We start from the raw sequence: 27980 nt of genomic DNA, 5'->3' as shown, positions 1-27980 counted from the left end.
TCCGTTTCTGAAAAATATGCGCTTTGGGTTCGACACGAATTTTAATATAAAAATAATAAAATAAGGGATAGGTAGATGGAAAAAGTAATTAAAGTATTATTAGTAGAGACCGAGTCTCATCTCATTAGAGAAAAGAATTTTAAAAATAAGAAAATGCATATGATTATGAGACGGACTAAAAATGAAAAAATGCATATATATATATATGGGACGGAGGGAGTATTGTCTTTTTACTCATATAATTTAAAAGTGATTTATTTCAGTGTAAACCAAAAATGAGCAAATTGTAGTAATAAAAAATTCAAAATAGGATTTGTTTTGAAATATGCTAATTGTCTAATGTGATAAAGATTTGAGGCAGAAACAAAATGAAAAAAAGAAAGGAGGGATATTATACACTATTAACTCTCGTATGATAATTATACTAGTGTCATTTTTGTAATCTGTTAAATTTGGAAATCAGCGATCCAGATTAAATCTTATGCGATGTAAGCTCGGTATGTAAAAAATTTCAATTGGGTGCATTCTATATCAGTCAATACAGCGTGTAAAAAATGTTACTCGGGATATTACTGGAATTTGATTTTTGTTAGTTACTTATAACTAAATATTTTCTCTTTCTTAAAACATTTCTCAAAATTTTAAAATGTTAACATTTTTACCACAATTAACAAAATAATAGTAAAATATAGTAAAATAAAAGGCGAATACATTTTTTGTATTCGAATCTATACATATATAAAAGGCGAGTTTTGGCCTTCTTTTGAAATATTTGTAAATTTTGTCCTCATTTTGGAGTATCTATAAGTTATGTAATCAATTTGAATATTTATTCAATAACTTATTCATTGAAAATAATAAATAATTTGCATTAACATGGGATTTTGATATAGGCATTTGGGGTGATTTATATGTGTAGTTTGGCCATATGAATTGACTATAACATTAGTGGGTTTAGGCGTTTAACCGTTTATGTGTCAAAGAGAGAGAATAATTTAAATGGCAGTTACTTTGCCTATTGAAGGTAAATAAATGTCCTATGGAACGTTGACTATTTTAGGTAAATAAATGTCATGGAATATTGATTGATAATATTACATTTAAGAGCTTAATTGAAAATTTTGGAGCTAAGAATAATGATTCATTGTAAATACAATTTTAAAATCATATACTACCGTTTCATCTTATATACAACATTTTTTATATTAAAAAATTATTAATTATGCCTTATTAAAAGGTACTCCCTCCGTCCCCCATTAGGAGTCACTTTTTTCCGTTTCGGTCCGTCCCCGATTAAGAGTCACACTTCCTACTTACTATATTTGGACATCAACAATACCCTTATTGTGGGCGGAATTTACACAAATTGCCATTATTTCCAATTAAAAAAAAAAACAAATTGATGCTAGAATTGCATCGGTCAACTCTCATTTCTCTCTCTCAAACACTCTCATTCACTCTCATCCACACTCACTCTCGATTCCTCCGCCTCATCCCTCCGCCTCCCCCCTCCGCCTCACCGCCTCCCTCTGAATCGATGGACATTGTCGTCTCTGATACACCAGATTGGGTAGACGACGACGAAATACCTCGTCCGTCCGTGGTTCACGGTGTTCCACCGTTCATAGACGACGACGGGGCTGAAGGTCCGACACCCCCCGACTGGTTCTTTTACGGATCTGAACCTGAAGCTCCGTCCAAGGGTTTCAACGGATCTGAAACTGATTTTCCATCCAAGGCCCTCGACCGATCTAAAAATGTTTCTCCGTCTAAGGGTTTCGACAGATCTGAGCCTGAAGATCCATCGGATGGCTTCTATGTTTCTGACACTGAAGATCCGTCTGAGGGCTTCTATGGTTCTGAAACTCTACCTCCGTCCCCCTTAATTGACGGTTCTGAAACTCTACCGCCGACCCCGTTACTCGACGGATCTGAAATTCAAGCTCCGGCTGTGGTGTTTGACGATTCTGAAACTCAGCCTCCGTCGCCGCCGTTTGACTGGTCGGAGTCCAAGCCGCCTTCACATGATGTTAATTGGTGGGAAAGTGAACCACCTTCCATTAGTTTGGATGAGCTCGATGAAGGCGTTGGCCCTGCTGTGCCACCGGCGGTGGAGGTGGAGCCAAAAAGGGAGTATAGCGACAATGAAAAAGCAATGCTACTCATCATGTTTCCTTGCCTCAAGGATCTCATTTAACTTGTGAGTCTACTTCTTATTCAAAGCCACCCCCTTTTTAGGGATTGGAGGCTTCTGATTTTTGAAAAATGCAGCCTATTTGTGATGTTTATGTGATATTGAGGCAGTGACAATTGATGCTGAATGTTTATGTGAGTCTACTTCTTATTCAAAGCCACCCCCTTTTTAGGGATTGGAGGCTTCTGATATTTGGAAAATGCAGCCTATTTGTGATGTTTATGTGATATTGAGGCAATGACAATTGATGATGAATGTGATGAGAATGTTTATGTGAGTTTGAAGGCTTCTGATTTTTGAAAATTGTTGTGTTGCCCCTATGCCTTGTGTTGTTGCCCTGTGATGAAGCTTTTCTGAGGGAAAGCTCAGCCACCCCTGTTTATGGTTTGGAGGCTGTGTATTCTGTGGTCCCTATGCCTTGTGTTGTTGTCTATATGCCATGTGATGAAGTTATTTTGTGGGAAATGCAAAAAAAAGTCACCCCCTTGAAGGGTTTGGAAGCTGATTTCATGTGATAATACAAAAACTATTCACTGATTACAAAGTAGGATGTACAGTGATAATGTTTACACAAAATGCAGCCTAGTTAGCTTACTAAGCCACCCCCTATGAAGGGTTTGGAGGCTGATGCCATGTGATGAAGCTTTTCTGATGGCAATAACAAAAAATGCATCATATGCACAAAAAAAGAGTTTACATCTTAAACACAAACATATGTTGGTGCTTATACTGTAAACTCTATCCCCTAATATGATGTCTAGTACCCTAAAGCATTGTTAAGAGGCCCTATGTCATATGTGTCTCCAGTATTGTTCTCAGGCAGCTGTAGGTACTCCAAACTCTCTCTGACCAAACCCTCTTCAACATGAAGTTGAAGAGGCAGCCCCACTGTTCTGTGCAACCTGTCCTTGTTTAAGTGAGGGATCTTGTAGCTATTGTTCCCATGCACTTGCAATATTGTTGTGAAGCAGCTCTGTAATGTGATGAACACTCTATTAAGAGTTTGTGGTGAGAGTTCTTCAAATGAGGTAAACATATTTCTCATCAAGTCATCTACATTGGTGGCTATTTTGTCATCTTGAAGTGATTGTATTGCCCTAAAATACCCAAGGTCTAATACATTTGTGTCTGGGGAGTTGGCTGGTTGACTAATTAGATGGAATTCAAACCCATCAGTACTAGTAATCTCCTCAAACTGTTGGTCAGCAGCTCTTAGGTGAGGTTTGGCATTATCTTGCTGGATGTAAATCTTCTTGCTTGCATTGGCTGGCCATTTGGCCTTGATTGTTGGTACAATCTGTGAATGATGTGTGTGTATGACTAAGTGATGACATAAAAAATGTCTGATAGCTTTAATGACATAAAAAAATGGCATACCTGGTTTATGAGACATGCTGTCATGACTTCCTTATTCACTGATTGAATTGGCTTTGTCTCTAGTGTCCCTTTTGGCCTGTTCTTTGAACTTCTTTGAGCTGGTACTTGCTCTGTGAATGGGAATAATCCTATTTTACCATCAAATATGATTTCCCCATCACTGCCAATAAGTGGCCTACACACAGCAGCCATGAACATCACTTTAGTGATGAATCTCTTGGACTTACAGGACCTATAAGGCTCATCCTCATCCGGCAAAAGGTAGTATCTGTCTGATGTCTTGGTCATGTAGAACCATTTCTCATCAATATGAACAATATTGTGCAATGAATAGTAAAGAAGTTTACCTTCAGCCAATGTTGGCTGAACATGAGCAAGACACCATTTCATCCTTGCAATTTTGTTGGCTTCAGTCAGTGTAGGCTTGATAGCATTTGTATGAGGTCTCAGCTCATTATTCTTAACAAATCTACCAATTGCTGTCTTGCTTACCTCCATATTAGAAGCAACCTTTCTTATTGTTGATCTCTCAAGCATGGACAATTTTCTATACTTTTCTGTATCCAGCATGAGTTTATCTTTGTGTTGATAACCTGTTGCTTTGCCTTCATCATAACAGGTTCCCCTCTGTCCATTTGCTGCTTGCTGATATCCCAAATTCTCATTGCTGTCCTTGTATGGATGTTGAATCTTTTGGCTGCCTCTGTAAATGAACCTCTTGGCAGCACTCCAGCTTGACTTTGCTGTAGAATAAACTGTGCAATGAGATTTTTTTCTTGGGTGTTCAATGCTAATGACATCCGCTGCCTTCCACCTTGCCCCTGCACCTGCTGCTCCTGCTCATGGTCCAACTCTTGGACCACCTCCTGCTCCATATGCCCAGTGATGAAGATTTTCTGAGGGTATTTCACTTAAATAGGTTTCCTTTTTTTTTTTTGTTTTGGTTGGTGGAAGTGAATGGAGTAGAAATGAATGTACTTATAGGAGTAGTTGGAGTTTGAAATTCATTGTAAATTTTCCCTCCTTGTATGAACAAATTCCCTCCATGGAATTGGAGGCTTTCCCTCCTTATTTTTTGAAATTTGAATGGCAGCTTTGTTCTCTCAATTGTGCTGGCAGTGTAGTTCTGATTTTTTTAAGAGTAGATTTTACTAACAATTTTAATTACTCAAATGTATTCAAATTTATTTAATCACAACACCACAATTTATTTGCACATTGAATGGTTGTTTTTTTGGAGTATTTATTACACACATAAAGTCAAAGAGATCCCACATTCCACTACCTACCTCCATTTATTACACATTCAAACACTTCCTTAAAACCCGTGTTCGGTCAAACCATGACTGCTAATGGGGGACGGAGGGAGTATTATGTAACCGCCACATTTATGATTCCTTTTCAATACTTTATATTTATAAATATGTACCATTTGCTAGATTCCATTCCATTTCTTCATTGTCTCCGTTCTCTATCACAAATTTTTGGTAAAAATAAAATTTTGTTCACATAAGGGAATTCACATTCCTTAACGATCTACAGCCTAATAATGCTTCATCAGTAATTCGAGTGCGGTGCTTGCATGTTCATGAATTCATTAAACATGGACAAATCAATGTAACCTCCTTGAAATATGTGTTCAACGATCAGATGGTATGTGTGTCATTTCTTAGCTTATTACTATTTTTTTAGAAATTTATCTAAAACTAAAATCGTTCATTTTTATTTTTCCATGCCGGGAACAAGGATTCAAAGCACGGTTTCAAGAAATTTTTAGAATACTTTCACCATTCTGTCTATAAATATGTATCATTTGCTAACTTATAATTTATTCCTCATTGTCTTATCCCATTGCGTCGCGAATTATCTGCAAAAAAAAGAATTTTTCTATAGGTATCACTCTTTATCTATAGTAGTACATTTATTTGAGATTATATTGTTTCAGTGATGTTAGTTCATATTTATGTTTTTTCTTAATGTTAGTTTGTTTTATTTTTTTGTTAGTTTTGTTCTAATTTTTCCGTCGAGGCTATAATAATCCTTTTTTTTACAAACATAGACCTAAAAGTGTCGTAATTTATTTAATTTTTTTATCTATAATTATTTAACATATCGTCGTATATAGTACTATATTTTTTATTTTTTAATTATGTAATGATTCACTATTTTTTATTTTATTTAGTATATTTATAATGTCTAATTAATAGAATAAAAATATTATGTGTCGCGCATAGCGCGTGGGCTAATACTAGTAAATATATAAAAGTGGAGTTTTGGGGTTATTTTGGGAAATAAGTAGAATTTTGGGGGTATTTAGAGAAATATCCTTTTAAAATATATATTATTATTTGAATAAAATCTACATTTTTTTATTAAATTGTTATTTGAAGTTAGTGGGAAGTTATTTAAAATTAATAGGAGTTAATGGGTGGTTAGTTTTTTTTCTCCTCTCTAAATCTTCGGTGTTTTTATTGCTTATGATGAATGTTTTTATTTTTGCAGATATTGCAGGTCAATTTATTGCCATAAGAGGTTAGTTTTCTTCTGTAAAATATCTTTCTAATATATTTTTGGCATTATTGAGAAGAGTATCATCCACACAATTGCTTCAAACCAGTATTATGTAGAAGAAAAACTGTCATATCTTTACTATCTGTAGAATAAAAAATCATCTTCGTGGATGGTGTGTATTTATTATTGACTGACTAAGTTTTAATACTTTTTAGCATGTGTATATATCTATATAGGTTTTGCATTTACGTTTTTTATTGTTTTGATATTAGTTATTTAGAATATTATAAATATTTTTGTTAATTAATTATGTAAAACTAAATTTTTTATAATATTATTTTTAATTTACTAATTAATATATGCATTGAATTATACTCCACGTTAGTATTTGAAGTATTTACTAATGTGATTTGAATAAATTAATTTCATTTTATTCTTAATAGTAGGCTTAGGTTTGCTCATATATTAATAGTAGTATGCAGTATCTATATATTCCATTTGTCAAAATATAATATCCATATCCAACCTCTTTCTCTAAAGAATATTCAGATCCACTTTTATTGATTTTCAATTTCATGCTATTCCACAAGAGCATAACACCACATCAATGCTCTTCACAAGACCTACTCTTACACTATAAATTCAATTATATGAAATATGTGTACGTGATGGTTGATTTCTAAAGTTGTCTAATTTATTTTTTGTGGATCGTACATTTAAATTGTAGTACACTATATAATTTTTAACCCTTAGAAAATATAGTTATATCTGATTTTAACTAATTAATTCAAAATATGAATTTATTGTGATGAAATTAAATCTACCCGGCATATCGGTTGTATTCCATGCTATTTTGCTGTATTTTTGTTGATGATTTTGATCTATACATTATTTTTTATTGACATGTGTTCGTGATTGATCTTTTGTAGTATAGATCTAAAAGTGATTTAAAATTTGTGTGCAATTTTTAGTTTATAAACTTATTTGGTTACATGAGTTTAGAACTTGAAATAATAATATTGTTTCTCACTCGGTATGTGTTATTTTTTTTCTTTGTTTAATTTTATATTTTTTAATAATTGTTTTTCATTTTATATATTTATGATTTCAGATTTCATACAATGATATTTTTATGAATTTAGAAAATCATTTTACAGTCTAAAATAAATTTAAATAAAAGAGAATGGGTCGTGCATCACACTTGGGTGATACTAGTTAAGATAAAATATGAATAATTCAATTACCCAAATATTTACCGATCACAATTTAGAGCATCCGCAATGGTGCTTAGGCCAGCAATGTCGCTAGCCAACCATTTCCGATGCTCTTAAATGCGAATTTGAAAAATTGGTTGTGTAGAGTTCGAGATTACAAAGGGTCAGGGAAAGTGAGAAAAAGAAATTCAAAAATTCCGTCTGCTCTGCCGCATTCCGATTTCCGATGACGAGCGAGATTGAACCGGCGAAGCTGCTTCTCCCTTACCTTCAACGAGCCGATGAGTTGCAGAAACACGAGCCTCTCGTCGCCTACTATTGTATATACATTTCTCCTTCTAATTAATCCTCCATTTCCATTTCTATTCATCATTCTGCTTTACCTCTCAATTATCCACCAGGTCGATTGTATGCCATGGACCGAGGGCTCAACATTCCTCAGAAAGACCGCACCAAGGCTACCAACGCACTCCTTGTCTCGCTAATGAATCAGCTCGAAAAGGTTTTTTCGGATCAGCTTCTCTTTATTTTTGTTATATTTTTTCAATTAGCCGCTTTCTTACTTAGATTTAAGTAATTTCTAGAAAGGCTCTTGAATTTTGTTTTTTGGAAATTACGACTTTACACAAATTTTTTGTGAGCTTGTGTATTTGTAGATAGTAGAAACTTCACTAGGTGGAATTCACTGAGGGTAGATGGATTATGCAGATGAACATTTGTTTTTCTGCATATGCTCATTTGTTATCGATAATTTTTTAAATTTTAAGTGATCTACCTTGCCTATTTGAAATAGCTATACCGAGTTGTTTGGTGCCTTTTGATTTTGATATCATGGCATACATATATGATTTAGCCAGATCACAATAATTGAGAGGATGCGATGCTTATTTCGGACTTACCTTTTTTATATTGTCTCGTAGGACAAGAAGTCAGTTAGTTTGGGACCTGATGACCACCTACATGTGGAAGGATTTACCTTGAATGTATTTTCCAAGGCAGACAAGCAGGATAGAGCTGGGCGAGCTGATCTGTATGTTACTTCTCTACATCTCTTTAATTAGAGTTTTTATCTGGTGATGTATTTGATGCCAGTATGGTTTTCAAGAATTCATTTCTTTTTCTCATAAAGGAACAATCTACTAAAATTCTTATGCCTGCAATACTTGAGTAGTTTTAAAAGTTCTGATGGTGAGTACTTGAAGGAGGATCTTGTGTTTGGGAGTGTAGTGAATAGATAGGATTCGCATAAGAATGTGATACACTGTGGGTTTATCAACACAGGACGAAATCTGATAAGAGAGCATCCAAATGCCACACAATGATATAGTTGTGGTGACATTGCATTGTTGATTAGTTTTAGTTCTTTATTGTGTGCTCAACTTTTAGTTGACGACATAGTATTATTTGGAAGGTAGGAACTTAACTGGGAGTTATTGTGCCATAGCTAAAACTGTAATTTCAGGACATGTTTCTTGGAAATTGGAGAACTGCTGTTAAAAACAACATGTATTTGCAGATAAGATATCATGCACATCTAGTTTTTAAATTTTCAATCCATTCTTGATGGAGCTAAGGGTACTGCTAAAATTGAATAGGCTTAACTCTTAACAGAACAAATATACACTATTTATTGTGAAACTTTGAAGGAAAGACCAACAACTGTTGTTCCAGGAGTAGTTCTCTCATTTCAAGCAAACAATGCCAGAGATTAAACACTATCCCAGGAACTTTTAACTAACACCCAAAGAATACTACAACTACAGCACCAACTAGAAGTTTTAAACACACATTGCAGGAATAAAACAAATTAAGTAATTAACCATACTACAAGCAATCAACTACTGCATCTATGTATACTCCCTCTCTATTATTCTTATTGACCATAAATCCGCCATTCTTCTGCATTGCAAAGGAAATATTTTTCACTTCTTCCTTTTTCGTTATTAATCTTTTCTCGTCCACCCCCTTCCATTTTATTTTTCTGCATCTTATTGGTATAATTGAATGTTGTGAAATCATCAACCTTGTCTGGAAAAAACTGGTGTTATGTCACTCGACTACTCGAGATCAATGTGATTAGTATCAGTACGTCATTATTATGATATGTTAGTTCTTCCCTAGGTTATGTTTTGCTCGTGAAAATTTCAGACATGTTCTTGTTCTGCTGGTGGGTCATCTTCTGAAGATTGTAGGGTTCAGCTCTGTGCGTATATGTTTTCTGAACTATTTTTACCCTGAGATTCATATCATGAACATCTTAACCATGCATAAGTGATGGGTGGTTACGTTATTTTAGTCTATATTTCCTAGTTATAAATTATATCCAATTGGTACAGGAATACTGCAAAAACTTTTTATGCTGCGAGCATTTTCTTTGATATCCTGAAGCAGTTTGGTGAAGTTCAGCCTGATGTAAGTTCTCACTAGATTTAAAACATTACATTGATGGTGATATCACTGATATGTAGGATTTTCTGGTTGCTTGAGCATAATTGTTTCTTTAAAGCTTATATTTCATTCATAATTCATTTGTACTTTTTGCAGCTTGAGCAGAAACACAAGTATGCAACATGGAAAGCAGCTGATATAAGGAAAGCTCTGAGTGAAGGGAGGAAGCCTCTACCAGGTCCTCCTGGTGGTGAACCAGCACCATCGAGCGGTGAATATGTATGATATTTTTTATTACTCAAATTTTAAATTATATACTTAAACTGTGCTGTCGCCTGCTGGTGAAAGTTTGTGCAAATTAGAGCTGTTTCTATAAATTATGTTGTGCGTTATTCTCATATGATTAATTGGAATAAATAGGCAGAATTTGCCTTTATTTCTTTAATGTTGTATTCCTTCCCATAAATATCTTAGCAGTCATAGATTCTGAGTTGATAACTTCCCATCTTTTGTGGATTCTAATAGTTTTCACCTTTATTTTCACAGGATCTTGAACCAAGCAGCTCTGTTGATGCCACTCAGCCCAATTCCTCAACAACTGCGCCAGATTCCAGTTCATCACCTCACCAATATGATAAAGCTAATTTGCAGCACTCTAATATCTCACGACAACCTTCAAATATTACTCGTTCGTCTTCCTCAAATTATTCAACCCTGCATCATCACCCTAATGACGACTACCCTTCTGACAACTTTCATCAACCATCTCCATCCAATGGCACTGAGCGTTCCATCCATCCTCAATCATATCATCACCAACCGTTCCAGCCAGATTTTCAGCAGCATTTGCCTCACTCGTACCCAAATTTCCACTCTTACCCTAGCTTTACTGAGAGTACAGCTCCGCCCCACTACCCTTCTTATCATCAAAGCCATGGTGATGCCTATTCCAATTTTCCACCCTCAAACAATGTGAGTGTTTCAGAACCTTCACCAACTGCCGGACCAGAATATGAGTATGACAGCAACTATGAACCTCTGCCTGGGCAAATTGCTGAAGCACAGAAAGCAGCTAGGTTTGCTGTTAGTGCTCTGGCATTCGATGACGTTTTTGTTGCAGTAGATTTCCTTAAGAAATCTCTGGAATTGTTGACAAAGCCATCAGCTAGCCACTGATCTTTGATTTCCAGCAGAGCGATTGGTTGTGGTGATTATTTTTTTGTTTTCAACTCATGAAGTGAAGAATGGGATCATATGTTTGAACAGAACTCTCTAAATTGCTGATGATGGGGTTATGGATGCTTTTATGCAAATAGGATTTATGAAATTTCAACATATTGACTCGCTCTTAATGATAACACGTTACTTGGTATTTTGGCTACGGCAGAAACTAAATACTATCTGGGTAAGCAGAAACTAAGATGATAATATTCCAACTTGTGGTTTTACCAAAAAGAGATACTATAATGTAAGGGTTGATGTATATTACTGTAAATTGTAAAATGTGGTAAATTACTAGAAAGCTAATAAATTCGTGTAATATTTTTTTACATACTAGTCAACGTTAAAAATCAGATTTGCCCAAATCAGTAACACAAGGTTGAAGGATAAATTGAACCATAGACTTCATCTTTTATGAGATAAAAGTAGCCTTGTTTTCATCAAAAAATTTCCCAAAATGAACATGACACATGACTGCGTTCTAAGGTAAGGCAAAATATACTTAAAATCAACCAAAAGTTCGTAAGCTGCATATACAGGTTTTTACATTTACAGTGCAAAGCCTCAAAATCATGGAACCATATACTTGATCACAAATACAAGAACTGTATTCGTCTCAGTCAATACATACATACAAAGCTTTCCACTCAACATAACTTGAACCAACAAATCAGTCATTTTGAAAACAGAAACACGCGAAATAAATTATTTGTCTCTTCTCGAATTTACAAATATTTGACTAGTACATATATAACAGCAACCAAACCGACAATCCCTATCACTGATAGAAGCATACACATGCAGGAGCAGCCGCCCTTAGTCCGCTTGTTTAATATTGCAAGCCTCTTCTGTACTCGCTGTTCGATTCACAAAAATTAAAACAATGAAAAGATTTTAAACCTTTTTATTTGCAAAATATATCAGGGGAGGAAGACAAGTTGAAGGAAGACATAGGTCTGCATTAACATATAGATTTTTTTAAACTTATTTAATCATCTAATCCTTCAACTTGCTCAATCATATCACACAAGCAAACATCCCTTTAGTTTTAAATGTTGAACTTGTTTAAGCATCTATCCTTCAACTACTCAACCTTATCTATCACATATCACATTAGTTTACATCCTGACAGTGGCCCATATTGATGCACCCTGATTCGTTTTCTTAAGCACATCCCCAGATCTGGGAAAGTATCATCTAGAATCCCTTAGAAAGCTAATATTCGCAATATTACGTTGTTAAGTTGTTTTTTTATGATATGCTCTCATAATTTAAACTGAGATGAAAGCATTATTTTCAACGTACTACGTTATGCAAATGATTTAATATTAGAGGAAAATCCACAACGACCACAGAATTAACAGCAAAAGATGTAGATATACGAATATTCACCTGTAGTCTGGAGTCCGTAACCTCAACATGCTGATCAAGATCATCCTACAAATCAACAGACATGAGATTCATTATCACATAACATTATGACTATAATATACGAAATCAAACAAAATAAATCTTACAATTAGTCTTGTATGAAGATCAAGTTCTTCATTCACTGCAAGTGCAATGTGTTTGGTGCTTAAGACTGTCTCCTCCAATTTTTCAAGACCCTCATCTTGCTCTGCAGGTCATAAGAATATGAATCAAAATTAGAGGGGAACCAAATGAAGTAGCAGATAGTAGCTAGAGATACTAGCCTCTCATGACTTGTCTTTGCAGACCAACAACCCCTTGATTGTCAAGGCCACTTATTCGGCTCATTGCATCAGCAGGTTTTATCTCTGGTCCAAGTAAGCTGTCTCTATTAGCAAAGTTTGACATGTTCAACGTGGAAGCCATCTGAGTTACTTTTGATCTCAAATTATTCACCATGTCGCGGCGACGATTCATTTCTTTCTCTGTCCTGCATAAGGAAGAAAGCAGGACCAGTAGTCCAGTACACATGATGAGAACACATTTACAAGTAATCCAAGAGTCCTTATAACCCAAGCACGGGAAGTTATACTGTCAGAGCAAGTAACACTAATTCACAAAAGAAGAAAGAAACAAAAAAGAAAGATAAAAACAATTGGGAGCTCATAAGCTTGCTAAGCCAACTATATCACACTATCCTACCAAGCCAGGAACCGGAATTGAAATTATAGTTGCTATTTTGGCAGTTCAGATTCAGACGCAACAGTAGCATAACAAAGATTAGCTGTAGATAACCATTTAGGGCTTGGATTGTGAACTATTACAAGAGATTAAGCCACAGTTGAAATAAGGGAAGGTAACTAAAATGTGTTTAACCAATGGGAATGCAAATGCAGAAAGATGAAGACAATACCAAATTTACTAACTTAATTTGAGTCTTACCATAAGAGATATTTAAGAGAGAGAAATTAAGCAACTTACAGAGATTGCTTTCCATGAAGCTTTTGCAGAAGAGATTGCAGGCTATCCAATCTGGTTCCCAGTATCGTAATTTTCCTCCGTATGGTTGATGCATGCCGCTGTGCTTCTGGCCCAGAAGGTGGCAGTGAACTTCTTTCAGATATCATGTTAGTGATATCATCAGCAAGTCTAACTGCTTCATTATATTCCCTTACCCATGCATCACCTGAAGAGGCCATTGTCTGACAAAAGATAACAAACCATTCACAACTGAGTGACCTAACCTCATAAAGGTATTGATACTTCAAGATAGTGTTCATACTCATGAAGGTATTGATATATCAAGAATTTGCAATTCGAATTCTCAGACGTAATTAAATACTAGTACCAAATTACGAGCACACAGCTTCAGAGAGAGCATCAAGGTGGATTAAAGAACAAATCGTGATACTAATCAGAGTTATTGACCCGTTCTAACACCAGAAATTCTTAAACCTAATCTTAATTAAGCTCAATTTCTTGATAAATAGGCCAACTTTAGTCGGAAAAAAAGTATCAGCATCTGATGAAGGCAACCAATACCTAGTTTATGCAGAAGTCAAAATCCTGACACAAAATTAAACATAAAACAGATCTCAAATTAACGCCCCTCAGCCAAAATTAATCGGCAGCGCAGCTGAAACACAGGTGATATGTTCAATTGCAGATGCAACAGACAAGGTTCAAAAGGCATATCGTAAGAAAATGAAATAGCTGATCGTTTTACCTTGTGATTAGGATTTGACTATTTTTGTGGTCGAACCCGTAAGAGAGAGATTCTTTGCACGAAACCTAGAATAATTTTATGATTTTCTTTCAATAATGGAGTAATTTTCAGGGGAAGGGGGGCGAGACGGGCGGCGCCACCGGCTATCGGTCAAAAAAGTCGTACGTCAACCTTCGTCTTCTGCAATTGAATTAACACCACAAATCTACACTTTTATATTCCTCAACTTCTTTCTCCTATACTCCACTTTCTCAGCTTCCGACTTAAAGAATAAGTCTAAATGTAATTACTCCATTATATAATCGTGATAATTCATACAATTTCACACCTTCCATGTATACATGATTGCCAACTAACTTTATAAAATTCAAGTTAACAATAGTACTATAAGTAATATAATGATTTCATTAGTTTTTTTTTTTTTTTTGAGAAATTTCATTAAAATTCTTAAAATTTTAAATAATTAACAAATCTCAACCGGACTCCACCCGGCCCCTCCCCTGCAAATCTACACTTTAGTGAACTTTTTATGACCCTCGCTCCTAATATATTAGGAAATGTTAAACCACACCTATGACCTACCTCTATTGCCTTCGATAAAAATTATACTTCGGCTCTCTCTATATAAATACACTAATATCACCTTGACTTTGGCTCGGATTTTTAAAAATAAAATATAATAAAAAATGAATGGAAAAATTAGTGGATGGCGTATCTTATTTTTATGTACTAATAAAATGTTAGTGAGATAAAGTTAGTGGAATGTGAAGTGCATTATCTAAAGTAATACTTACACTGATAAAAATGTAAATGAGATAATTATTCGCGAATGGACGAAAATGACAAATTTAAATAGCTAATGACAGGAGTGGATCCCCTACTGTGCTTAAAAACACTGCATATTGTGATGTGGATGATACGCAAGATTTTAGGCATCAAACGCAGTTTGTTGGTTTATCGGTTGCCATGGTCGGCCGCCATGTCATTATTAGATTACAAAAAAAAAAGTACACATTAGATGTCTTTTCACTCATCGACCTCTGGTCGATTTTTACCCAACCGCCAACCAAGAGGTCTTCTTATTTTTCTATTATGAACCAATGAGATTTTGCCAAATGGCATAATCTCATCGGCTAATAAATATATATTTTAATTTTTATACTATCTTTTATATATTATATTAAAAAATTATACCAAAATTCATAATATTTCATCATCTACAAGTAGAGACCATATTTGCTATAGTTTTATTTTAAAAAAAATCTCAATCTTTTCTCTTTATATAATTCTTTTTTGGTATAATTATTTATTTTTTAGTATCACCTGTTGTTCACTTATCTATTTTCAATTTCATATTTCAATTATTATAATTTGTGTATTTTGTTTGTTTGTTTTTATAATTTTTAGTTTATCATTTATAAATTTTATTGTCCAATAATAATTATTTTATGTAATAATATTGTTATTAAAAGTAATTTAAAATAAATATACAAAGAGAAATGTATGCACTCACTAAAAAATACTATGATTTGTAAAGTAATTTAATAAATAAAATATAAAAATGCATTGCTTCATTTTCTAATTAAAACGGCCAAAATAAACTCCATCACTTCCAAGTCGCAAGAGCCATCGACCGTGAAGCTCTCCCATTCGACCTGGATTCCGTAATGCTCTGATGCTCAATCTCAAAATCCTTCGTTAACTCGAAGGCCACACCTTCACGCCCTAGGAGTATCAGAATTCGAGATGTCCGACCTAGACCGCCAAATTGAACAGTTGAAGAGATGCGAGCCGCTCACCGAATACCAAGTCAAGGATCTCTGCCTCAAAGCCATCGAAATCCTCGTCGAAGAGAGCAATGTTCAACGCGTCGACGCCCCAGTCACTGTAAGTGCCATTCGATGTGTGTTTTGTCAGTTTTATTTTTCATATGAATGGAGTAACACCTGTATTTGGAAACTGATGAGTAACTCTCTAATTCTGGTCCCGTACATTTTTGCGAATATTTTCGAATCATTGACCGTCTGGTCAAATTAGGTTTTATTTGTGCATCTTTTGAAATGATTAAATTGTGAATGTTTGTAGTGTGCATATCTTATTTTAGATGCTGAGGGGTTGGAGATGTTTATATTGTGTCAGCAATACGATAATCGGGTTGAGTACTAAAAGTTAAATAAGTGGCGATTCGTGAGTACTTTGGGATTTCTAAAGGTAGAATTTTCTAGGTCTCACTGAGTAAGTCTATATTCAGATAGAAGAGTGAGGGGATGAGAGGCTGCAATGGATAGGCTGAAGACGTTCAATTTGTTTCATTCTCATTTGATGGTTGTGGTTGTGTTTGATCAACTACGGGGTGACTTTTAGTGCCGGAAAGCGAAAGCTGAGCATACTCAAATCGTAAGGAACCAGCTGAACCACATATCATTTGACCACTCTAAAAGTAACGAAAAGTACGAATAAATTACCATTTGGAGACTCTAAATAAGGGATGAAAGGCTGGTAAAATTAATTTTCATGTACCGTAGATGACATGTGTAGGTAACTAAAATAATAAATAAAGTAGACTTATGCACCTTGCCTTTTAGGAGAGTTGGGCATTATCACTGTGGTTGCATCTGTTTCCCCTTTGCAATCAGCTCACCATTGCCAAAAGAGAATTGTCTTGGTTAAATGGCATAAATGTTATTCCAACAATAATTTTACCTCACTTTTCGTCTAGGGCATTCCTAAAACGCTGGCTGGAGTTCTCACCTAAGGAAAAATTTGAGACTTTTTAAATCCGGAATATATTTAGACTTAATGCTTCTATACTTTTAAAAAGGGGAATGATTTGTGTATTCTTCGGACTTAATTAAGCATCTTAAGAAACATATAGCCCAAAGCCTTTTCCATCTAGATCTGCATACAACTATAATCATTAAAGCAACCACCTACTAAATGAGTAGTAAATTACAAATCCTAGAAGGATGGGAAAAGTCACTACCCATATAGACTGACTTCAGATGCATTCCATGACAGAGGTGGACCTTGTGATTTTATGTTCGCAAACCATACCAGCTTCACATATTTGGGGTAGTTGATATTTTCTTCAGGAAAAGGTGGAAAATCTAATTTTAAGCTGTTTTTATTAGATTTAGACATCCAAAACCTACTGTAAATTAGTATGACTTCTCCCATGCTTGCTTAGATGGAAGGAATGTTAGTAATCAATCCCTCTATAGTTTGTCTTTCATGGTAAGCCACTTTCATGGTCGGTTGAATCTTCTTAGGGTTAGAGATCTGCTAGGACTGATTATGTAGTGAGTCAAAGCAGATTTTTGTATCTTAATCCATGCACCATGAAGAAGCAAGGCAAGGCAGGGAGGTTGGATAAGTAGGTTAGGACTCAAGGTCGGTTTCCCTATATATGGAGTATTCCATATGTATATGTAACCTGTTAATTTAAATGCATAAATTTTTCTGTCCTTGGTATGGTATTTTATGCAATTTTTTTGTGTAAAAACTAGTAGTCAAGTATTTAATGTATAGTTGAGTGTTAAAAAAATAATGCATTTATAAAATCATAACATATGATAAAAAATACACATAAATAAAATTTCAAAAACATGTTAAGAAATTAGGGGTGGGGTGTATAGCCAGATTTCGGTCTTTTTACCTTCTAGAGTCTGGTTGGTAAGGTGCCTCTCTTGGGTACGGTTGGATTTGTCATTTATATGGTTTACTATAGTAGAAATTGTGATGTAGAACTTATATACAATAGTTATATGGACAACTAATTCAAACATCCAATATCAAAATTACTTACAAATAGATTTCCATATGCTTAAAGTTTTAAATAAACACATTTGCAGTGCTGTTTTGAGGTTCCTAAATGATCTAGTTTTTCAATATTCTTTTATCTTGTAACTAGTGACCTATGACATTGATAAAATAATAGTCTTGAACATATACTCCATGATATGTTATAAATAACTAAGGTGAAACATGAAATTGAGGATTTCAAATGCCCCGAGTCTCTTTCCATATAATGTACTCCATGTAAAACTCTTTTACAGACACACTTAAGCACAAAAAAGGGTTTTGCATCAGGTTGATATAGAAAAGGAGAGAAGTTTCTACATCAATGATCTTAAACCCCCATCCGAGTTCATAATTTTCAACCCAAAATGTATCCTAAACTGATTGCAAACCCAGTCCCACTCTAGCCAGTAGATTGTTTCTCCATGGAAAAGAAAATGCATGGGTGAAACTAGGCTAAGGTAGACTATTTCCATTATAATCCTTTCACTTTAGCTGTTACCTCTCCAGATTTTACAGTATTGTATAATTCTTGTTTTGAATCTATTGGTCCTATGATAGGGTTTTAATACCTTAAAACAATGGTTATGTAGATTTGCGGAGACATACATGGGCAGTTCTATGACATGAAAGAGCTTTTTAGAGTTGGAGGTGATTGTCCAAACACGAACTACTTGTTTCTTGGAGATTTTGTTGATAGAGGATTTTACTCGGTTGAGACATTCCTGCTTCTACTTGCCCTGAAGGTAAATGCTTATTAACTTCAATATAAGTGGACAAGCATTTTTTATGAAAAATTTGCCAAGATAGTGTGGACATTCGTTAGCATTTAAGTTGTCAATGAAAAGTGAAAACCATGGATACCACCATACCGGCCTAATTCCACTAACATACAATGCAATGACAGGTACGGTATCCTGATAGGATAACACTTATCAGAGGGAACCATGAGAGCCGACAGATAACTCAGGTTTGTTTTTATTTCTTTTGTGTGACATTGAGATCTAATTCAGTAAAGTACTCATCTACGTTATTTTCTTCCAGGTCTATGGTTTCTATGATGAGTGTCTACGGAAATATGGTTCTATCAATGTTTGGAGATATTGCACCGAAATTTTTGATTACTTAAGGTTGGTATCTTCAAAATATTTAATTATTTATTATGCTTTTCTCAAATGGAACTGTTAATTTTGTTTGAGTTTCATACGTTGAAGCTTAAGAACACTGTAAAAATCATTTATTGTTTATATCTCATGCAGCTTGTCAGCACTCATTGATAATAAAATATTTTGTGTTCATGGTGGTTTGTCTCCTGCGATATCCACATTAGACCAGGTTTGACAGTGCATTTGTCGACTGCCGTCTCCTTATATTTTCTCATTTCTTTATTTGCTACATAGTAACATTGTTCATGTTCCAGATTCGTACAATAGATCGAAAGCAAGAAGTACCTCATGAAGGTGCCATGTGTGATCTTCTCTGGTCAGATCCAGAAGACATTGTTGACGGATGGGGTCTCAGTCCACGTGGTGCAGGTTTTTTATTTGGTGGAAGTGTTGTCACTACATTTAACCACTCAAATAACATTGACTATATATGCCGTGCCCATCAGCTGGTAATGGAAGGTTATAAATGGATGTTTAATGAGCAGATAGTTACAGTCTGGTCAGCTCCAAATTACTGCTACAGGTGCTGATGCTACTAGTTGTAGTTATTTCATTGAATTTTTTTTTCTTTAGTATATGTAATGAATCTGTTATGCTGCAGATGTGGAAACATTGCTGCAATTCTTGAGCTAGATGAAAACCTTGAAAAGAAGTTTCGTGTATTTGAAGCAGCTCCGCTGGTATGTGCATTCTTCTATTATATACTCCCTCTGTCCCATTAGAAATGCAACGTTTTCCTTTTTAGGTTGTCCCACTAAAAATGAAACGTTTCCTAAAATGGAAACATCACTCTCTCTACTTTTCCCTCTCTCTTACTTTACTCTCTCTTCATTAACTCACAAAACAACACTTGCATAAAATCCTGTGCCGGAAACCAAATGTTTCATATTTATTGGGACGGAGGGAGTATTACTTTGTGTTGCCCAAATCTTACTGGCTGGGTTTTCATGGTTTCCTTCTCTTTGTCTATTCACGGGGTTCAAATTTCGTCATTCTATAATATTTTGGATACTACATTAACGATGCTATTTGAAAGTCTGATCTGACCTGTTGAAACTTATCTTGGTTTGCAGTAATGTTGTTAATGATTGATATGCAGGAATCGAGAGGAGCACCGGTGAAGAAGCCTCCTCCTGATTACTTTTTGTAAGAAAGAGAATTCATTTACGATTGGTAATTGTGAATTCTGTGGTGTTGGTAGAACAAAAATTTTGGCTCGAGCTCCTCAGAATGTTAGTGAACACGGAACAAGGGGAATTAATTCGTTTTGGTGGTGGGTGAGCCTGCTCAATTCTTTTGTAATTTTTTCACCAAATCAATTGTTGAGTATAGTGTTGTTCTGACTTTTGGTACCTCACCATTTTTCTCCTCCTAAAAAAGGAATTAAAAGGAAGGTGTTTTTGAGTGGTGGTCGCGGTTGTGGTAACATATTTCAGAGATGGATAATCCCACTTTTGTTTGTGACCACTGATTTGAATTCCATTGATGAGCTTATTTGCATAGTATACGTATTTTGTTGATATAGTGAATGGTGCTGAGGCGCTAATTAAGCAGAACATTGGAATGCAATTGCCTAGTATGAAAATATTTACTCATGAAGGTGGATTGAAGAAAATAGCTCCATTAGGGCATCCGTAATGGAGCTGCAACGAGCGGTAAGTATGGAGGCTTGGATGTCTTTGCTTCATCTCTGTGTTGGTGAGGGGTGATTTGTTCGCTTTCTTTGTGTTGGCTTGAGGCTTGGATGTCTTTGCTTCATCTCTGTGTTGGTGAGGGGTGATTTGTTCGCTTTCTTTGTGTTGGCTTGTTTGCCTTGATCCAGGGAGTGTCTTCTCTGGCCTCTTGGTATCCCGTGTTGTTTTCGTTCCCCATATCTGTGTGGCCTTTGGACGATTTTTTGAGTTTCGGATGCATCTTGACTAGGGCTGGCAATTTTTGACACGACACGATAACACGACACGAACCGGCACGAAATTAATGGGTTTGGGTCAGAGCTTATCGTGTTCGTGTCCTTATCGGGTCGACCTATTAAGGACACGAAAATTTCGTGTCGTGTTCGTGTCGTGTTCGTGTCGGGTTCGTGTTATCCGCTAACAATGCGTGTTCGTGTCGTGTTCGTGTTATCCGTTAACACATAATATTTTAATATTATTATTCTTATTAACACATAATATTTTAATATTATTATCCTTATTATTTCATTTTTCAATACTTATTTTCGTGTCATTAATGAGTTCGTGTCGTGTTGACCCGAAACGGTTCGTGTCGTTAATGGGTTCGTGTCGTGTTCGTGTCGTGTTCGTGTCTGAGGGTAGCGGGTCGTGTTCGTGTTCGTGTTTGAGGTTTTATTAACGGGTCGTGTTCGTGTTTGTTGTTATCGTGTTTGTGTCGTTATCGTGTCGACACGATAACGACCCGACACGCACGATTTGCCACCCCTAATCTTGACCCCTAATCTTGACGGGTGTTGCCTTGGATTGGCTTCTGGCTAGAATTGATGGCTCATTGATTTCATTATTTGTGCATTGGACACTTTTTATCAAAGAAAAAATGAAATAAAAAAAAGAAAGATCATGCAATGTTAAGATAAGAAGAGCCTAATACTTTAAAGCAGAGAGAGAAAAGAGGTTAGTTTTGAAACATTAAATGATTGTAATTTCTACGTTCAAATTTTATTTTTTATTAAAAACACAAAGTCACCCTGGTCATGCGATGACTCTTATATTCCTAGAATAAATTTCAGTATGTAGACTACTATACAATACGTTTCAATCATAGACCACAAACTAAGAGGCATACATTAAAAAAGTGCAATCCAACATACAATATACAAAAGATCATAATAGTTGTACGAACCTGCAATATTAACCCTACCTAATTGCACCAGAATGAACATATGAATCATGAAAAGAAACAATGAAAGAAATGTAAACCAAATATGAACCTAAAAGAAGAGTCTTCGAGAAGGCGGCTGATTAGCATTGACGGAAGAGGCAGAAGAGCTGAGTGCCACTGGGGACTTGCTGCTGTTTTGGCTGCCTGCCTTCTCCAACAGCTTTGCTCCCCTTGGGTCAGTCAGAAGTGTCTTTTGAAATGACTGAGTGAACCCAGTTGCAATAATAGTAACATGTATCTCTCCATTATATCGCTCATCCACGACTGCACCAAATATAATATTCGCGGAAGGGTCTGCTAGGCTCGTAACAACCTGGAAGCCAAGGCCCACACAGAGATTTTGAGAAAAAAGAAATGTAGTATATAAGATATAGAAAATTATGATTTAAGCTTGTCTTTTCGCAGTGAGAAGTTAATGCAGTACCTGAGATACCCTATTTACTTCTTGAAGTGTTATATCCTTTCCACCAGTAATATTGTAAACAACTCCGGTAGCAGATTGGATGGAAGAGCCAATCAATGGAGCCAGTGTGGCTTGTTCGGCTGCTTCTTCAGCACGGTTCTTGCTAGAGGAAACGCCCACTCCAAGCATAGCAGTACCAGAATCTTTCATGACTGCCTTAACATCAGCAAAATCCACATTTACCAGACCAGGTATCTGCAACAACAAGGAGAGTGATTGAGTTCTCATATAATAGGTTAGAATACTGAAAACAATATTGTTACAAAAACCCCATCTAGGAATGAAGGTCCCTATTTCACTTTTGAGACAACTATAATTGATCACGGAAATCTCCTCACTCCAAGATGAATTTTGTGATAGGGAAAATCAGAGAATCAATTATCCCTCTCTCTCTCTATATATAGGTATATCGAAGAATCATCCCATATTTAGTTAAATGAAGGAAGCACGAGACAAACTGAACTAGAGATGAGTTCGGCCATCAGGATTTGCCCTGGGTGAGTTAATTTGTTAAAGAGAATGATATGTAGACGAAACGCTACAAATTCATATCAATTACTCACTGTGATTATATCAGATATCCCTTGGACACCTTGACGGAGAACATCATCAGCTAGGAGAAAAGCATCTTGAAGGGCGGTATGTTCATCAGCAATATCTAGAAGACGATCATTTGGAATCACGATAAGTGTATCCACATTTTTCTGCAGCTTTTCAATTGCTTCAAGAGCCTGAAAATTAACATGATGTTACTTAAGTGGCAGAGAGATATTTTTGAAATATATACCCTACACTCATGAATCACTTTAGAAGGCAATCTGGATTATATCTATTTAAACCTCCAAATACATAGTCAAATACAAACAAAAAGAATAACAAAAAGTGACAATTATAACAATAAATACAATAAATACCTCTGGGCATACACAGCCCATCCAACAAGCAAACAATGAAAAAACTCAACATGTTAGCTTCTTGATTGTGTAATTTATGTTCAGGCATTAGTCATGGCAGTCAGAGATTATCAAACATGGATCATCATCATTAGATACTTTGGATTGTATAGTAAATTTTCTTCTCAAGAGTTACATGTACTCAGCAAGATACTCCACATGTGTCAGAGCATTTCAAAGATCATAATATTCTCATTTACTGAATAACTAAAAGAAAAGTAAAATGAATCCTTGTTGCACACTAAAACAAAAATGTCGCCTGCCTGAGTAGATCTCTTGCGTCCCTCGAAGCTGAACGGGTAGGTAACAACGCCAACAGTCAGGTACCCTGCTTCCTTAGCAATTTGTGCAACAACCGGAGCTGCACCAGAACCTGTACCACCCCCCATTCCAGCAGTTATAAACACCATATCTGACCCCTTAAGAGAATTCGCAATAGCTTCCTTCGACTCCTCTGCAGCTTGTTCACCCAAAAGTGGGTTTCCACCAGTACCTACATTTCAACATTCGTTTTAGCAACACCATCAAGCAAGCTCACAGGTTAACAGTATACAAAACAGCAGTAGAATCAAACTTTAGCATGCAAAACAATTCAGTTTCAAAATCTGAACACGCTAACCAAGTCCACGAGTCAAAAGCTCCCCAATCTGAATAGGATTCTCCGCAGCAGATTGCAGAAGAGATTGAGCATCCGTGTTTATGGCGTAGAAGTCCACTCCCTGTCAAGAAACACAATCATACATCTTCAACAAAGGGCTTGAAATAGAAAAGCTTACATTTCTTCAAATTTACAATAAATAAAATTCGAAAAGCAAAATAATCAATGAACAGAAAAGAACAAAAATGAAAGCAAAAGAGACAAATTTTTACCAATGATTAAGGCTAACGGATAATGAAAGGTTATCAAAATTCTATAACAAAAACACACAAATTATCAGAAATGAAATTGACAAAGTAGGGTTGAGGCGAGGAAACCTGCAAGCCGCTACCAATCATGCGATTGACGGCATTGTTACCTCCGCCTCCGACGCCGACGACCTTAATCTTGGCGGAGTCTGTAGGTATGAAGGAGCAGTAAACCGCAGTGTGGTGGCGTTTGGAGGTGCAAAAATTTCTGGAGCGATGCGTTGAAGAGGTGTTGCAGGGTGCATTTTTGCTTAGCAACGGCGAAAAGCCGACGGAAATGTGTGCCATGGGAGAATGAGAGTGTGATAATTCGGAGGCTGGATTGGAAATTCTGAGAGTCGCCATTAACGCTCAAAATGAGTGATTCTCTCTTTTTCGTCTCCGCCGAGTAAACTACCAAGGACTCTGTAGCAGCTAAGAGAAAAGGGCAACGCTTTATTTTTATTTTTTAATTTTAAAAATCCTATTCTTCCTTTCCTTTTTAAATACTATATACCTTAGAACTAAATATTTGTTCCCTACGCTATGAGTTTATTCATCATTTTTCCATGAATTTTAAAAATATCATCCTAGATTCCTGGATTTTGCTATAATCACATTAGAGGTTCTTTTTCAATGTTCGTCGCGTTTTTTGGGCGAAAATATCCCTAAAGCAATTTTTTCCATTCATTACTATGAGATAAATGGGTATGATTTTCTCTATCCCTCTCTCTCTAGTATTGAGTTTGATACTATTTTCTTATAATTTGAGCGAGTGTCTTGAAATGGTATTTTTCATTATATTTTTTTAATCACTTTATATCAAATCATCTTTTGCTCCTCTCTCTTAGAGCATCCACAATAGCGGCTAGCCGACCAATTAGCCGATTCGCGTCGCTAGCCGGTCGGCTAGCCGAACCACATGATCCTCGAGGCCGTAGGCGACACCGGTTGGATTTGCATGCGTATTTTGGGGTAGCCGGGTCGAAAACGACCTTTTAAAGTCCTCAACTCCCTCGCCCCCCTTCAACGGGAAATGTCGGGCATCGGTCCAACCGTCTCATTTGGGCCCAAAGACAACTGGCATGATATGGCTACTCTTGGTGGATGGGATATACCCTGGGGGCCGTCTTTGTGAGACGATGGCACGCGGCGGATGACAAGAAGGCCCATTTGCGAACGCAGAGTTGGCGCGCAAGGACGTGGGGCGCGCATTTGGGGTGCTCCGTAACAACCCGCCCATCTAGGGTATAATAAATGGTGCGTGTTAAAGGGATTAAACTAAAGGTCTAGGCTGGTTTATTTAAAAGGAATTTTTCCCCCAAAGTAATAAATGAAAAACATTTATGGATAACAACTTACAATGGGGTTTCGAAGAAAAGGGCTATCCAAAAATTTCAAACCAACAAGGCCCAAGATAACCCAAAAATTCATGCTACAATCTAAAAAAAAGTATTAATCTCAAACGAACAAAGTAAGTTTCATGTTTTCGTAAGGCCCCGAGAAGGTGGAGGGAGAAGAAAAATCACCCCGTACCATCAATCATTTATTCAATTATTTCCTAAAACCCCCAAGCGTTACCCCTTCAACCTGGCCCTGGGGAAAAACTCAAAGGGGGATATAAACATCTCGTGGGCTTAGCCAAAGGTTTATCAACAATAGAATTATCAGCCATTTTCCCGCCATCGGGGGTTTTTTCTTTGAAACCGGCACCAAAAAATATTCTTTTTTCAAAATCCCTTTCCCCCATTTTTTCCTGGTTCCAAACCCCATTCTGAAAGAATGGGCCGCAATCCACACAGACGGGCCACCCGTATGCCAAAACTGGGGCCTTTTTTGGGGTACACTAACCCCGTTTTGCGGCTCTACGAGGATCCGGGCGATTTTAACAATAGGATACCACGGGTAGGGATTATGCAAACAAGACAATCACTAGATCTAAGAAACTATTCTAAACTACCTAGACCTGGGAAATAAACTGACGGTGGGGACCATTTGCTGAAAAAGTAGAGTACGGACGAAAAGCTGGAAAACAACTAAATAAAGTACTAACTAACAGCGACATCATCTTCTTCAAATCAAATTGCATAAAAACTCAGTAGAAACAGAGATGAAACGTAATCGGAAAACAAAGCAGACTGGATTTAAGCAATTTAATGAAGAACAATTAAAAACTAAACAGATCTACGGCTACTAGACGGAGTAAACTGCAAAGAGAGCAAAAGAGTCCGAAATCCATGCACAACTTGATTCCCCTGTTCAGATCCAACCTCGGATGCTAAATCCACTCCGGATCTAAGCATCCGACACAAACTCCGACCAAAAGTAAATCCATAGCTTCAAATTCAACCAACAACCACCAATCAGCAACAACAATTCAGATCCACAGCCGTATTCCCCAGATCAAGCACAGAATTGTCCAAAACAGAGATTAACATGTAACTGTCGAAATAAAACTTCGAACAAACACAGAATCAACGTAAATCAACACAAGATAAACGCCGACATAACATAAACCAAATGCTCAGATAATCGGTAATAGCAACAACCAAATCGACTTCTAAACGTTGAAGTTCGAACGAAATAAGGTGCAAAACCAGAATGTAAATAGATTGTATCTTCGCCCTTCCAAGGACGGTGTTACGACCGACTTTCTCTGAAGATGAAACCCTTAGAAACCCTAAACTACCCCAGAATTCCCATTTTTCAAGTGTGTGTGAGTGTGTGAGCTAAGAGCAAAAATCGTATATGGCATGTGATGCATGCTCCTTTATTTATAGGCGTTGAAGTGGGCCCAGCGAGGTATAAATAGTCTTTGTTGCCCTCAGCTATTGACTTCCTTCTTCTAGCCATTCTTTTTTTCCTTCAGTTCTGCTCACTTTCCTTCAATTTCCTCTGCTAGTCCATTGTCTCCAGCTTTCCCTGGATCTAGCGTCTCTTTCACACACCTGGCTTAAAAATTGCAATAGACCCAGCAAAATAAAGTGTTTTTCTACCACATAACCGATGCACGGAATTAGCCTTATCAGCCTACTTTGCGGAACGACAGGAGTCGGCGCGCAAGGACGTGGAGCGTGCATTTGGTGTGCTCCTGTAACAACCCGCCCATCTAGGGTATAATAAATGGTGCGATCGTTAACTAGGCGGACTTAAATGCATCAAAGGTCATAGGCTAAGGTTTCGTTTAAAGGAATTTTCCCAAATTAATAAATGAACAAACTGATTTATAAGTATAACAACTTAGCAATGAGGTTCAAGAAGAAAAGGGATATCACAATTAATATTCAAAACAGCAAGGCCCTTAAGATAATCCAAAAATATCATGTCTCAACAATCTAACAAAAAGAAGTAGTTCAATCTCAAACGAACAATAGTAAGTTTCATGTTTTCAGCGGAAGCAACCAAGAGAAGGTGAAGCTATGTATGAAGACACAACTACACTCGAAGTACCATAACAATCATTTTATACAATTATTCTGCTCAACACCGCCAACCGCTCGTCACTGCTCAACCTACACATAGGGAAAACACATGCAGGGCTGAGTACTATAAACATACTCAGTGGACTTATGCCGAAAGCAGTTTTATCAACAATAGTAATTATCATGCCATTTTCAAGCGTCCATCGGGGTTTTATCTTTAGAAAGGCCCGAGGCACCAAAATATATTCTTTATCAAATATCACGGTCGCGCAACCATTTTCACATCGACGTTTACCATATCCTCATTCTACATGACAAGGAATGCGGTCGCAATCTAGGTCACTAGACCGGCCGACC

The 27980-nt window shown here is 36.4% G+C and overlaps 6 protein-coding genes across 7 annotated transcripts; 3 read left to right on the top strand and 3 right to left on the bottom strand.

The window, feature by feature from the left end:
* Window positions 1-1510: 1510 nt before the first annotated feature.
* Window positions 1511-4636, top strand: LOC125197519 (melanoma-associated antigen E1-like). The gene is made up of 2 exons (XM_048096273.1): window positions 1511-2200; window positions 4191-4636. Exon 1 carries the CDS (start codon window positions 1538-1540, stop codon window positions 2195-2197), a length of 660 nt encoding a protein of 219 aa, XP_047952230.1. The 5' UTR covers window positions 1511-1537; the 3' UTR covers window positions 2198-2200; window positions 4191-4636.
* Window positions 2952-4446, bottom strand: LOC125195166. Its single transcript, XM_048093355.1, has 3 exons — window positions 4386-4446; window positions 3572-4326; window positions 2952-3491 (listed from the first exon to the last, which is right to left on the bottom strand). Exons 1-3 carry the CDS (start codon window positions 4444-4446, stop codon window positions 2952-2954), a joined length of 1356 nt encoding a protein of 451 aa, XP_047949312.1.
* Window positions 4637-7445: 2809 nt separating the features above from the next.
* Window positions 7446-11019, top strand: LOC125193210 (protein HOMOLOG OF MAMMALIAN LYST-INTERACTING PROTEIN 5-like). The gene is made up of 6 exons (XM_048090970.1): window positions 7446-7616; window positions 7698-7798; window positions 8217-8326; window positions 9633-9708; window positions 9841-9963; window positions 10231-11019. The coding sequence occupies exons 1-6, from the start codon at window positions 7523-7525 to the stop codon at window positions 10858-10860; spliced, it is 1134 nt and encodes a 377-aa protein (XP_047946927.1). The 5' UTR covers window positions 7446-7522; the 3' UTR covers window positions 10861-11019.
* Window positions 11020-11475: 456 nt separating this feature from the next.
* On the bottom strand, window positions 11476-14327 carry LOC125191867 (syntaxin-51-like). The gene is made up of 6 exons (XM_048089294.1): window positions 14042-14327; window positions 13297-13517; window positions 12600-12805; window positions 12423-12523; window positions 12298-12342; window positions 11476-11762 (listed from the first exon to the last, which is right to left on the bottom strand). Exons 2-6 carry the CDS (start codon window positions 13512-13514, stop codon window positions 11631-11633), a joined length of 702 nt encoding a protein of 233 aa, XP_047945251.1. The 5' UTR covers window positions 13515-13517; window positions 14042-14327; the 3' UTR covers window positions 11476-11630.
* Window positions 14328-15641: 1314 nt separating this feature from the next.
* Window positions 15642-20527, top strand: LOC125194106 (serine/threonine-protein phosphatase PP-X isozyme 2-like). 2 transcript variants are annotated; one of them, XR_007171711.1, is made up of 8 exons: window positions 15642-15928; window positions 18433-18585; window positions 18747-18809; window positions 18884-18969; window positions 19099-19174; window positions 19260-19374; window positions 19452-19528; window positions 19607-19689. XR_007171711.1 is itself a non-coding variant. In XM_048092147.1 (8 exons), the coding sequence occupies exons 1-8, from the start codon at window positions 15788-15790 to the stop codon at window positions 20153-20155; spliced, it is 918 nt and encodes a 305-aa protein (XP_047948104.1). In that variant the 5' UTR covers window positions 15642-15787; the 3' UTR covers window positions 20156-20527. The 2 variants fall into 2 exon arrangements, 1 of the variants encoding a protein (XP_047948104.1); XM_048092147.1 differs by adding an exon at window positions 20105-20527 and having other exon boundaries at window positions 19260-19528; window positions 19607-19685.
* A 1255-nt stretch (window positions 20528-21782) lies between these two features.
* On the bottom strand, window positions 21783-24679 carry LOC125194105 (cell division protein FtsZ homolog 1, chloroplastic-like). The gene is made up of 6 exons (XM_048092146.1): window positions 24292-24679; window positions 23936-24035; window positions 23580-23809; window positions 22927-23094; window positions 22325-22558; window positions 21783-22213 (listed from the first exon to the last, which is right to left on the bottom strand). The coding sequence occupies exons 1-6, from the start codon at window positions 24565-24567 to the stop codon at window positions 21950-21952; spliced, it is 1272 nt and encodes a 423-aa protein (XP_047948103.1). The 5' UTR covers window positions 24568-24679; the 3' UTR covers window positions 21783-21949.
* Between the last annotated feature and the right edge of the window lie 3301 nt (window positions 24680-27980).

Source organism: Salvia hispanica, chromosome 6 (assembly GCF_023119035.1).
Source record: "Salvia hispanica cultivar TCC Black 2014 chromosome 6, UniMelb_Shisp_WGS_1.0, whole genome shotgun sequence".
Lineage (NCBI taxonomy): Eukaryota > Viridiplantae > Streptophyta > Magnoliopsida > Lamiales > Lamiaceae > Salvia > Salvia hispanica.
The sequence above is the reverse complement of the archived record's forward strand: the minus strand, read 5'-3'. Positions and strand labels throughout refer to the sequence as shown.